Source organism: Simochromis diagramma, unplaced genomic scaffold (assembly GCF_900408965.1).
Source record: "Simochromis diagramma unplaced genomic scaffold, fSimDia1.1 OVJJ01000123.1, whole genome shotgun sequence".
NCBI classification, from domain to species: Eukaryota; Metazoa; Chordata; class Actinopteri; order Cichliformes; family Cichlidae; genus Simochromis; species Simochromis diagramma.
The window spans coordinates 3,914,310-3,928,235 of NW_024386778.1; the positions used below are offsets into that span (position 1 = coordinate 3,914,310).

General features: G+C 39.7%; 1 protein-coding gene across 2 annotated transcripts in view; it reads left to right on the forward strand.

Annotated features, from left to right (window-relative positions):
* Window positions 1–13,926, forward strand: part of robo3 (roundabout, axon guidance receptor, homolog 3 (Drosophila)) — a 161,781-nt gene that overhangs the window by 113,326 nt on the left and 34,529 nt on the right. Inside the window, exons 5-8 of one of the 2 annotated variants that reach the window (XM_040012334.1) lie at window positions 975–1,113; window positions 2,053–2,180; window positions 4,825–4,836; window positions 12,480–12,604. In XM_040012334.1, coding sequence (XP_039868268.1) covers window positions 975–1,113; window positions 2,053–2,180; window positions 4,825–4,836; window positions 12,480–12,604 — 404 coding nt within the window. The remainder of the gene's footprint in view (window positions 1–974; window positions 1,114–2,052; window positions 2,181–4,824; window positions 4,837–12,479; window positions 12,605–13,926) is intronic. The other variant, XM_040012341.1, reaches the window with a different exon arrangement.

The following is a 13,926-nucleotide window of genomic DNA, read 5'->3' on the forward strand; positions in this document are numbered from 1 at the left end:
CAGTACCACAGGCATCAAAGTGTGTATCGATCCCAGGAAACGGATGGAGAATTGATATTTTCTTTTCAGTCCCTTGGATCTCCTGTTCACCACCACCCACACTGCCACAAAATTTAGCTCCTTCTGCACATTGTAGTGCAGCAGTAAACTCAAACCCTGGCATGTAATGCATAATCTATAAATTTATGGTTCCTTAAAATGCATGGCTTGGTGCTTTCCCTAATGTTTAATATTACTGCCATCTGCAAAATTGAAAGATAATAGCCAGTGCACATCTGCACTGTTTTTTCTGCCCATCCATTTTCTGCTCTCGAATCACAGACTGAACAAAGTTGTCAAGACATTTCTCACCACTGCGACTTTTTATACCTCCAGCTGTGGGGAATGCTTTCACACTGACTATGATCATGGAAATACCTGCAGCTCTGAGTCTACTTAGTCTTACTTGATTCTCCAACATGTTTCACTGTGATGATTGGACTTTGGTATTTAAAAGCTTTTATTTGCTGAGTATTGAATTTAACCTACTGCAGCAATCTACTTCCAATGCTAGACAGGCTCTGTCAATTTTGAGATACTGCTAACAACAGCTGGTAAATATTTATTACCAGCTTGTGTGTGATTTGGTGTGGGGTCATTTTGTTCCTCGTTTTGTCTTAATAAAAGTTTAATTGTGTTCAGATCAAGTATTAAGAGTCATGGTGAGAGTGTCCCATTTTGAAATTATTTTTAGTGCGAGGTTTAACAATTCCAATCCCTCAGTGTTTTTCCCCCACATCATTCTGAGTAAACTGCTATGGTGCAGCAAATGGACATCAAATTATTCTCTTTATACGGTCAGCCTATTCCATATGTGTCCACTCATCCATTACATGGGCAGTCCTATAAAGTGCTAACAAATGTGAAAAGTCAAGCTGTAATTAATAGGTATGAATTCTTATCCTCTTTCTGCACTCATATCTGTCTAATTTCAGAGAGGCCAGTGTTCACCAAACAGCCGGTGAACCAGGTGGTGTTGGCAGACGATACAGTGGACTTCTCCTGCGAGGTACACGGAGACCCGACTCCGACTGTCCGCTGGCGCAGAGAGGAGGGCGAGCTGCCTCGGGGCAGGTCCGACAACAGCAGCGCAGTGCCGTTGCTGCACACTCACAAATCACTGCACTGAAACTCAATCCCCACTGCCTCACTGTTACTTAGATACATCATTTGTTGCTCCAAATAGCACTTGTTACTATCATTTCACTAATAATATAACAGCTTCCAATTAGAGAGCAACTGTTTGTCCATCCGATTTTCTTATAGTTAGGTGTGAAGGAAAGTAATTCAGATGATTTTCTGTGAGTGGAGGAAGTCCAGCTGACTTGAATTTGCCCCAAAAATTACATGTATAAAAAAACATATTAAAGAAAAGAGAAAACACTATCATTCGCTTTTTTGTATGTAACGACCGAGAAACGGAAACAAATCAAAGCTCCTGCTGAGCTCGTAATGATTGCTTTTTAAGTGCTGTGCTGCTTACAATACAAATAGAAAGTTATTACTAGAATCTAAATGTGTGAGTCCTGTGGCACAGCAGCTTGTGTTAGTAACGGATGGACAGCCATCCCTGTCGTAAGCTACTTATTTGTTAATCAGTAGAGTTTAGTACTACGAGACATGCTCAGAAAGGAGTATCATGTGGTGTTTGCACCATGACACCATCACTGTGTTACTGTGAGAGCCCTACTCTCTCACACCTGTCTGCATGATTGGATGAAACTTTAATGACCTGTCAGGGGAAATAAGGTAAAATGTTCCCTTGTCAACAGCACGACTCAGGCCTGTGTCCACAGAGCTGTGCAGTAAACACAAAGCTGTATGTTTAAAAATCTGATTGGAACATTTAAACAGCCATATTTTTTAAAAAAAACATGAAAACTACCAAAATGTATTGTTCTAGTAGTGACAACACTCACACATTTACTGAACCAGACAACGTCATATTCATTCAAACCATCTTTTGAAGATTTCAGAAAATGAATGTAACACTTGCGTTGACTTTTTCCCCAGATTTGAAATCCGCAGTGAGAATAGTCTGCGTCTGACCCAGGTGCGAGCTGAAGATGAGGGCACCTACACCTGCGTGTCAGAGAACAGCGTCGGCAAAGCGGAGGCGTCGGCTGCCCTGCAAGTACACGGTACAGATGTACACAGGCACACTTATATATAAGATGTTTTAGTTTTACTGCATTCGTAGTGATTCAAAGTGTAAAAGGCTATATTTAAACATTTCACATATTTATGTAAGATGTTTTTTGAAAATTAGAAACAATCAACAATTGCACAGACTTATTGAAGAATCTTTCTAGAAATACGGTTTGAACAGCCATGATTGCACGAGTAAACTGTTTGCACAGATGGGCAGCTTTGCTATGATGCACCACAATCTGCCCACTTGTCACCTACAGGAATGCTGTCTCATTTCATTCTTGTTCTTTTCATTCTGGTTGTTTATGTCAGACGGCCAGGATTTTAAGAACATTGTTTCTACGTGGAGACACCGCCTATTAAAACATCAGAAAAAGAGGCTGCTAGACATGAGTTGGTTATAACTCCCCCATATCATGCCATTGGTAATCCACTGTTAACTGAAGATTACAGAGAAATGAAGTGAAAAATGGATTTTAAGTTCCTTTCAAGCCTCAGCTCGTCATTCCTCTGGAGAGAGATCCGAGATCAAAAAGAACTGAAATTGCATGGGAATAAAGTCAGTCCCTTGAAGAGAGATGCTCAAATGAGAAAGCTGTCATTTGTGATGATAAAAGGGAATTTTTAGAGTTTTATTCTGTAACACTCGGTGCAGTGAGTGGGCCCTCTGGTACTCCTGAACACTCGCACACACCTTATGCTCGTATATGTATAAAAATTCAGCAGCGAACAGACAGACAGATACATTTAAAAAAAAAAATAACATGCAGAAATACACAACATGCACCTACCTGTGCATAATGCAGTTTTGAAATGGTGATTTCATGTATTAAAGAAGAACAGCTATCCAAACCTACCTGGCCCTGTGTGAAAAACGAAGTGCCCGCTAAACATCTCTCAAGGATTGTGCCACCCTTGGCTGTCAATGAGTCTTCCACTGACGAGGCGTTCTAGTCCACTATTCTTTGCAGAATTTTTTAAATTCCTCCACATCGAGTATGAACAGCCAGTTTAAGGTCATGCCAAAGCTTTTAAGGCCAAAAAATGAAGGTGTATTTTGTGTCTTTCTGAGCCATTTAGAGGCTGGTGGTGTCTATCAGGGATCTTTGGGGCATGAAGAGATGGCCAGACATTTTCCTTCAGGGTTTTCTGGTAAAGAGCAGAATTTATGGCTGGCTAGCTTCTGAAGCAGCAAAGCAGCCCCAGACCATAACACTGCTGCCACTGTGTTTGACTGTTGGCACGATCAGAATATCTTTTGGCAAACTTGAAATTGGCCTTTGTGTTCGTTTTAGTCAGCTGTCTACTGCGTCTGCGACCCAGTGTTTTGTGTATTTTAGTTTTTAGTCTTTGATCATTGCATTTTCTGTGTTTCCTGATTTATTTTGAGAGAGTCTGGTGTGTCTTTGTCATTGTATTTAGGTTCACTTCCCCTGTGACGTCATTAGGTTCATTTGTGTCATGTGTTTCCTCATGTGTTTCCACTCCCCCTGATCATCCCTTGTGTGTATTTAGTCTGCATGTTTCTGTTCACTCGCTGTCAGGTTGTCTGTTATGCCACACCACACCATAGTTATCACAGTTTTCATAGATTCATAGTTTTTATCGCTAGTTTCTTAGTTTAGTTATTGTACCTTTTTCGCCTTAGTTTTCATGTTCTTGTGCTTCTGCCATCAGCACAAAATGGTTCAAGTTGAGTGCAGTGTTTGCTCTTGGATCTGTCAAACAAACACATCGGCGTACCTCGCCGTGACATCAGCAGCGGTTTTCACCACAGGACTCTCCCATGGGTGGCACCTTAACTGAGGCAAGCAAGGCCTGCGGTTCATTAGATGTTTTTCTGGGTTCCTTGGAGCCATTTTGGTAGGCCAGTCACTTTTGGGAAAGTTGTTCCAGATTTCCTCCGTTTGTGGATAATGGCTTTCACCATGATTCACTGGAGTCTTTAAGACTCCAGTGAATCATGGTGAAAGCCATTATCCACAAACGGAGTCTTGAAGACTCCAGTGAATCATCACTTTGCAACCCTTTACTAACTGGTTTCTCATCTGTTCTTGAGTGTCTTTATATCATGGCATGACATGTTGGTTTTTGAGATACCCTACTAAGTCCTGATGTACTAAATAGAGGACATCCTGGGCTTTCCAATGATATCTCATGTGTTTGGGTGGCTTCCTTTGGCTCCAAAGAAGGAAGGAAATACCAAAAAAAGTTCAATGGGAAGATTGTTTTTTCCTCGGTTCTCAGGAGGATAGAATCAAATATGTTTGGATAACTTTTTTTCCATCAATAGATGAAATCATCATTTAAAATCCTAATTTTGTATTTACTCACATTATCTTTGTTTGATCTGAATCACTGTCATAAGTGTTGCAAATGTGCAAAAGAGCAAAGAGAAGGCAAATTTTGCAGCACTGTAGCTGCAGTGGGGATCATAGGAATGCAACACAAACACATACAAAGGAAAATATATATTCTATTAAACCACAGCTAGTTACACGGTTAAGTAGGTATGGTGTTCCAAAATTTCAGATGTTTGAACTAGTTTCACCATCCATCGTCATCTCATCATGTTATTCAACTTTCTTTCTCTCTTTTCTTTCTTCCACCCATTTCTGCATCACTCCATCACAGTCGGCCCATCCTGTAAGTATTCCATTTCATCCCATCTGTGTATGGTTTTGTGTGTCTGTTTGTGTGTCTGTTTATGAGAGTTAATACAGTCCTACAGGTATAAGCTGTTTGCTACATTAGAGACCCAAACCTCTACCCTCTAGCTCAGGTGCTTTTTCTGCCAATTAGGACAGCCAAGTATTAAAGCTAAAAACAAAAAACAAAAAAATTGAAGGGTAGAAGGGTTTTGACCTTTCGTTACACTCATAGATGGAGCTTCAGTTACTAGAAAAAAAAACCCCACTGTAAAATGTGGAGTCTCTGATTTAGAGCACAAACACTCACCTTTTGAAAAATAAATGGTTATTGCTGATTAATCCACACAACAACAAAAAAAAGAGTTATAAGGCAAAGCAGCCCCAGACCATCACACTTCGCCGCCGTATTGGACTGTTCGTGTGACAGCCTTTTTATGAAATGCTGTGCTGTTTTTACATCTGATGTAACGAAATTCAATTCTCATCAGTCCAAAGAGTATTTTTCCAGTAGTCGTGGGGATCATCAAGACGTTTTTGGCGTACATGAATTGGGTTATTGTGTTCTTTTTCGTGAGCTGTGGTTTCACCTTTGAACTCTGCCACAAATGCACTGATGATTACTTACCAAAGTAAAAATGCCAGCATTTGGCATGAACTAAGCAAATGGGGTTTAATGCGTACTCCCATCTCTAAATGTGCCTAATGTTGGGGAATAGAGAAAAAGGGATGAAGAATGAAAAAACCCCTAAAAAAGTGTTCAGTGGAAGAAACATTGAACCACAAAATGTTATGAATTATGAGGTTCTCTACATACCTATTATTTTTATGCAATTCCATTTTTGTCCCATTCACTATGTAAGGACTGCCTGCGTGGCTGCTTCCATAGCTTATTCTTGGCCTATTTAAAACTTTACCAGCCTTCCAATTTATATATTGATATTGGACAAATGGGATACAATTCTAGGCACAAACTTCACACTGAATATAAGCACAAATGAGATATAGTCCAGCTGTAATAAATTATGCCCTGGAAATAATCACCTCCTCAATCATCATTTCAGAATGGAAACAGTCTCAGGAATGAAGTCTGTGTACTTAAGTGGGCGTGTGATGTTTCGTAAAAAAGGTGAAGCAGCAGCGGCAACAGCACTGGAGTGTGTTTACTCTAGCAGATGCAGAGCTGCATCACCACGGGACTCTGACAGCTGCATGTCACATCTACGCCCCTAGGGAGCGAGGGGTGTGTGTATGATTGTGTTGATACAAGTGCGGATATCTTCAGCGTGTTGCTGAAAATCATATGTCAAGCATGGGTGGGGTGGAGCAGGGGAGGTGAGATGTTTTCGTTGTAAGCACTTTGTTTAGCTTTGCTACGTGAGTGACAGCAGTGGAACACACGGTGTGAGTGGGAGCGCAGTGTGTGGGGAACAGCTCAGGCTGACGCTGGTTTGCTTCATCTTGTTCATGAGGATATTCCACTGATGATTTTTACTACCTCCACTGAAAAAAGGCTTTTTCCTGCATTAAAATCACACTTGCTACCTGCTCATTCACCACACTGATCTCCACACCCTTTCACCAACTTGCTGTTTCGATACTTTCAATACTGTCTGGCCGGGGGGCGGGGCTGTTGTTTCTAAACATTAGAAAGCTGCATGAAAGACACTGACCATTTTCAAATCTTTCTAATTCAGTGCTGACTGAATGAAGTTCGACAGTTTCCATCACTGATGAATAGATAGAACCACTTTATCCACAGTGTAGATGATCTTCATTTCCTGCTTTTTAAAAGCATTTTAAGTTCTTTTTTTTTTTTTTTTTATTGTTTTGTTGATGGTACTCTGTGAAGTTTTTCTGTGAAGCACTTTGGGATTTTTGACTTGAAAGGTGCTATACAAATAACATTGTACTTACTTACTTACTCCTTGTTGTGCTGCAGGCTGGGAAGTGAACAAGGACTACCATCACCTGCTTCTGTCCCATACAGTGGAATTGGAGAGTCACCCAAATCTATTGTTTGTCACACAGTACTTGAAATCTGAAATATTAGCAGTGCAACCAACACCACAAGTAGATTCAAGTTGTGTGGAAAATCCTTGCTGATTGTAGAGTTATTTTATCAGGGATAGCAGAAGGACTAATTCTGTATACTCCCACTAAAGGAATAGATCCAAATAGATTATCAGTCCAGTAATATCTGTATATATAGTTCCCCCATATCATGAAATTCAAGGAATTGACTAAACCTTTTGGAAATTTTTCATTAATATTTTTACTCCGGTCGCGGCAGATGGCCCCACCCCTCTCTGAGCCTGGTTCTACCGGAGGTTTCTTCCTGTTAAAAGGGAGTTTTTCCTTCCCACTGTCACCAAAGTGCTTGCTTACAGGGGGTCATGTGATTGTTGAGTTTTTCTCTGTATGTATTGTTGAGGGTCTACCTACCTTCCGTTTCTACCTGAGTGCCTTGAGGCGACTGTTGCTGTAATTTGGAGCTGTACAAGTAAAACTGAATTGAATAAAAAGCTACAAATCCGAGCACGTTTGACTATTGGAGGAGCTCTGTGGGTTTGGAGGACATCAGCACATATGCTGATCACTTGCAGGAAACCTTTATAATGTTCGCTCCATCCAATTACATGCCCTTTATCTTATGGCATCATCATATTGTTTTGGGGAGATTTGGCAAACTTATATAAATTTGCTAAATTTTCTAGACCTCCAGGGTTCCCATGTCAACGTTAATTAAACTCAACTTAAAGAATGAAGTTAAAACAAGTCAAATACCTCAAAATTAAACATTATTTCTGATCTGTAAGAGAACATTTACAACCATCCACAAACATTCAATGACACCAAGCAATTTACATGTAGACTAGGCTTTCCTCCTTGAGTGTTGCATTTCTTTTCATAAAAGCTGTGGAAAGCTAAGCTACAGCCTGATGTCTATTTTTACTTCCCTCTTGGCATATTAGCTTTGTTATCTGTTCTACAGTTCTGGCAGTATACGCAGCATACAAAAGAAGTCTGCAAGATCCTTTGAGTTCCTATCTTAAGTGTTGCATTCTGTATTTAGAAATTTCCCAATGTACCTCCCAGACACCGACAGCAACAGTTAGCAGTATGCGGTGCTTAATGTGTGCTGGCTCTGTGTTTCATAAAATTAGTAAATGAACATACCGTGGTATTTTAGAAGTCGAGTCAGTTTAAGGCACAGCAAAAATTAACTTACCAAAAAAAAACAACCCTGCATCTCTGAAAGTTAAATTATTATAAGAGTGACATGCAGGCATTGTTCCCTCATGTTTTTCATCTATATTTCAGCTGCTCTGTTACAATCCATACTCCCATTTCAATCCCATTTGAGGATGCTAATGTATCTCCCTGCCCTAAATCTAAGGCTCAGTGTCATGCCGGGTGCACCCATTATTGCTAATTATTTATTACAGCTTCAGGCAATGTGCCGGCTTGCCTCCTCAAATCAAACACTGTTATTCTCTAGACACGGCTGTGTAGTGGGCCAAAAACAGCATTTTAATAGCTCAAATATTCCTAGTTGTCAGTGTATTTGGGTCAAAGTTACGGCGTTGTGTCAGGTGTGAGGAGAAAACGTTCAGGTGTTGACATGTTTTTGTTAAATACCCTGCTGAGAAGTGCACAAGCATATTTTTCTATGTATTTTCATTATGTGTATGTGCACAAGCATGGATATGAATTACATAAGAAGTGAGCATTACACAGTGTTTCTTTAATATTTCAGGCCTTGCATCAGCTGTGACAGGAGGCCTGTCCTTGAGGTAACTGGAGAGTGGAGGCAGATGGTCCCATGTCACTTGCTGACAAAAACCAGGGGTGTATGTTTGGGCATTAACCTTTAGGGTTAGCAAAGGGCTGGAAGTTTGATCCCAGGACATGACCCTGACTAGCTCAGCCAAGACCCCCCGTTAGCTGTAATTTATCCCGCAGTTGACACACGGATGTCCTCCTGCTGTGCGGAGGGGCCCGTGGTGGAAGCAGTTTTAAAAGTGCATAAGTTGTATACAAGGCATGAAATTAAGCTTGCACATGCACATCTGAGGCAAGTGATTAGGGGGAGCAGGCGGGTCAGTGGGAGAGATTGGGAATGTTTCAGCTCTTCACACTCTGCTGCTATTTATTTTTGTTTCTGCTGCTTTCTCCTCATCTGAGATAATTAATGTCTGGAAGCATTTCTCAAAGTATATGTTGGGCTGTGTTTGAACACAGGAGCTGACTTAAAAAAGCAACGTTTGTGAGTCCCAGCAATGTAACCAAACAAAGCTTTTTCCTCCCCCAGAACATCAGTCAGTGGAAGAAAATTTGAGGAAAAGCCGTTATTTTATGTTTACTTCAGTATTCTAAGGAGGGTATATTTAGTGGATTAGGAGTTTCTTTATTCTGGATTTTTTCCTTTCATGGAGAAACAGTAGAAGGACATTAGTTATTTATGCTGTCTTTCACTGTGACTGTTAAGTGTTTTTTACTGTTACTTTCTTCTCTGTTCCATAGGCTCTCCTCCTCCCCATCTTTCTCCTTCTTTGTGTTTCTCTCAAAGCTAATAGAGAGTCAGAATTAAAGTGAAGCAGGAGATCAGGTGGGAAGATGAGAAATCAATTAGGCCCGGTGCATCATTATGCATTCACACCCCCCTCTGTGGAGGAAGGACTGTCATTTTGCTACAGAATCAATAGAAATCAAAGATGCGTGTGTCTTTGTGGATGAACGCGTGCACACACAGTGGCATGGTGCAGCAATGAGAAAGCGAGACAGCTTACCATTTATTTGCAGTCCCTTATCCCCCTTGCCCTCCATCTGTGTTCAAAGATGTCTGATGCTCAGAATCAGAATGGTGACCCACAAACCTGGATTCAGGCTCCTGTGGGGTCTGAGCTGACCTTTTTGATGGGCTGTTTGCTGTAGTGTGGGATAAACAGTCAAGCCATCTAGATTAGGCAATAACCATCAATTTATCAAACACAAAAAGCCAAACAAATCAAGGACTGTTATGGCTCGCTCGTCGTAGACACAGCTAGGTACTCGACTGAAAACCTGCAGATTCTCTCATTAAAGTCACATTCTGTTTTCCTTTTTGTATCTGATAAATGTAGTAGATATATTGAAATGGAGAATGAGAGTGGGTGGATAGTTTTCATTTATTGTCTGTTATAAGTGCCAATATTGATATATCAGGAAATGACTAATATTGGCCAATATATCAGCCCTGCAGATGAAGACAGAATGTCATTAAATCGATAAATATATGGGCTTTCACATAAAAATGTATAAAAACAAGACAAATGTTCTCTTTTTCAATTGTTCAGCTTAGCATGTGTGGCTAACATGTCTGGTTGAATGAATTTACAAAGTTTAAGCAGTGGTTTTGCTAATAGCCACCTTCATGTTTCATGTATATTTTTAATATAACGGTCAAACATTTTTATTAGAGCTCTGATTTGATTTATTATGTATATTTAATACGTTTTTTAAAATCAGTTTTATTAGTCCTGTTTTTCTGAGTCCAGAAAACATGTGGTCACCACAGGACAGTCACACTACAGGCATGATTTTATAGAATATCATCCACTATTGGAGATTAAACAACAGAAAGTATTTAAAATGGGCTTAGCCCTAAACATCTGCAGCAGTAATATTAATTCATATAACAGTGGTGGGGAACCACCACATGTCAGCTTATAGTAACTATATAGTAAAATAGTAAATATTTATTTAACTCCAGAAGTAATAATATTTTATAATTCTTTAATAATAATAATAAAAATAATACATTTTATTTATATGTGCCTTTAAAGACCCTCGAGGTACAATAAAATTAAAACACAAGGTAAACAAAAACTGAAAACAAGTATGAAAGTATAAAAGCTAAATAAGGTAAAATAGAGTAAGGTGGAGTCATGATGAAGGGTATGCAATTCTAAATAGATGGGTTTTAGGACACAGTTCAAAAGTAGAGAGAGAGTTTGTAGTCCGGAGATCTGGTGGGAGTGCATCCAAAGCCTCGGGGCAGAACAACTAAAGGCTCTGAGTCTTATGGTAGTCAGGCGAGCAGGTGGAGCAGACAAAAAGGGAAGCTGGAGAAGAGCGGAGGGTACGAGGGGGTGAGTACATATGGAGAACATCAGATAAATATGGAGGAGCGAGGTTATGAAGCGCTTTGAAAGTAAGAAACAGGATCTTGAAATTGACACGGAGGTGAATTAGAAGCCAATGGTGTTATATGTTCAGTAGATCTCATTCTGGATATAATACGAGCAGCTGTATTTTGAACTAACTGCAGTTTATGGAGAGATTTACGAGGTAAACCATAGAGAAGAGAGTTAATCTAAACGAGATGTGATAAGAGCATTGACAAGTATGGCGGTACTGTTAGCATATATAAAGGAATTAAAAGAGGCAGCACAAAAAGGGCACGTTTCAATCTGGCTAAATTTGTCACCTAATGCCACTGAATAATCCAAGAAAAATACGGCATTTTATTCTGTGTTACTATGCATTGCATTTAATTGCCTGTCAATTAAATAAAGTCCTAACCACTAAGGCAGTGCGTATGGTATTCTTATAACATTGAGTTGATGCTCAACACAAGCATAAAGTTATGAAGTTATGATTTGTTTAATCACACAGAGCAGGGCTGCCCTACCAGTTAACCGTGTTTGCCAGATGATGTTAGCTACAGTAGCTATGTTTAGCTCATGCATCAAAGGTTTAGTTAATATTACGTGAGCTAATGTGGCTAATGTGTTCAGCTGTTTCTTTGGATTAAAATTAATTCATTTGAAAATAAATGTTTTAATGTAACAAAAAACTTCAATGCATTATCTCAGCTAGAACCATGATTTCTGCCTCAGTCACGTCAGGTAGCTTTTCAGTGGTGGTAAAGCTTCCCATGAGCCCACCACATTTCATGATGACATCAAACTGCATCTTTTAGTATTGCTTTGATTCTCAGACCCCGAGAGAAATGACATTGTGGGTTTAATGTCATTTCTCTACTGTCTTTGTTTACTGTCACTGTCTCTAAAATATTTTATTCTCTTGTGCCTTGGCTGTTTGAAAGCTATCATGGAATCAGGCGTTAGTGTTTATTGATGATTTGACTGTTGATAGAAATGCATGTAATGAATTTTGAAGTGTATAGTGCTAATTGAGTTTCTCAAAAGAAATGGGATGTTCTTCAACGGCCAAATCAGTCGCCTGATCTCAACCCAACAGAGCATGCTTTTGCATTATTAAATACAAAACCAAATGCAGAAAGACCCACAAACAAGCAACAAGCAGGTGGCTACAGTAAAGGCCACTCAAGGCTCAAGACAGGAAACACAACATTTGGTGAAGTCAGTGGGTTCTAGGCTTCAGGTATAGCCTTCAGGTGTATTTACATTTAAATTTATGTTTATGAAAATGGGGGGCTGTGTGTAAAAGTTGTTGTAATTCTTAAGTAGTCCATGCAAAACTTTTGTTAAATGTCTTGAATTAGAATAACTTTTGTGAATTAATGTTATGAATTCATTTTTTCAATGTCTGTACTTCAGTCACATATTGATAAAATAATGGCACATAATGACTGGATTTCAACATTTTTTTTTTCTGAATTATGTGTTGCAGTGCCTCCTCAGATTGTGGTTCGACCGCGGGACCAGATCACAACTCCAGGTCGTACCGTAACCTTCCTCTGTGGCACCAAAGGAAACCCTCCGCCAGCCGTCTTCTGGCAAAAAGAAGGCAGCCAGGTGGGAAACGTTCCATGATTTTGTTTACAGTAGTTATGAAACATACTCTAATGAGTCTTTATTATAAAGATTTAATAGGCTTGTTTATGTACAGTTTATGTAAAGTCAAAACATTAGCTGTTTTCCACATTTCAGTACCAGTACTGGCCCCCAAACATCACAAAGCCTTTAATTACCAAGTACATACAGACCTTTACTTTTAACTCCAAGGGATTTGGTGCTAACAGTATTATGTGCATTTTTTAAACCTTTTTCTTTCAAAAAAGTTGATTTTAAGCTATCTGAAAATGTGCTGCACAATAACATCAGCATAAAATAAAGAAAAACCTACAGGTGAATTGCATCATCACAAGCAGGGCTCTGGTAAAGAGGGAAACAGTAAACTCTCATATTGTAATGTGCTATAGATACATTACTTTTTCTTATATTTATTTTACCCAATTTAAAGTAAATCCCAATATAACTTCACACAACTTTTACATTTTTTAAATTTAAAAGAACACCTGACGAAATCAAAAAATGTGCTTTAAATGAGCCTTTATAGGATTTTAATTGCCGACTCTGTTTGCATGCCACTTTGCTACATGTGCTTTGAAGAGAGCCAACATTTCCTTTCCTTGTCATGGTCTCTGCTTTTATCATCCTTCGCTGTGTGCTGTAGTTTACTACCAGAGTGACTCTCTCTCTCTCTCTCTCTCTCACACACACACACACACACACACACACACACACACACACACACACACACTCACACTTTCCCATCATCCACACAGTGTATTATTTACCAAAGACCTGCACGTTTTCAGATGTGTTGAGACGTGTATGTGTTTGTGGGAGAGAGTCACCCTGTGATAAGCATTGCAGCCTGTTGGAATGCACTGAAAGGCCTGATGAGACTGCGTGGGTGCCTGTAGCTTGGCTTCCAGGTACAGATTAGGGAAACAGGGGGTGGCAGGGTAGGCTGGAGAATGTGTGGGAGAGGGAGAACGAGTGTGGAGGAGAGAGATAAAGCAGAGAAAGCATGGAAGACGAGGAGAAGGAAGAGAAGAAGAATGTGGGTAGCTTGTTCGAAATTTTGGCCCCGCATTCAGTGAAATGCTGAGATTTTACTGGGTTTACACAGTGATATATGACAAAGAAAAGTAGAAATGAAGGGAGGTGTTTGTCATTTATTATTGCACAATAACACAGGCTAACTGTCTAAGGCTCATTGTGAATCAACCTGTTCTCACTCTATATGCTATCACAGCACGGGTTACCTTGTATTGCAATGCGTATATATACTTTTTTTAACTGATCACCTGAGAAAGATACCATGTGAT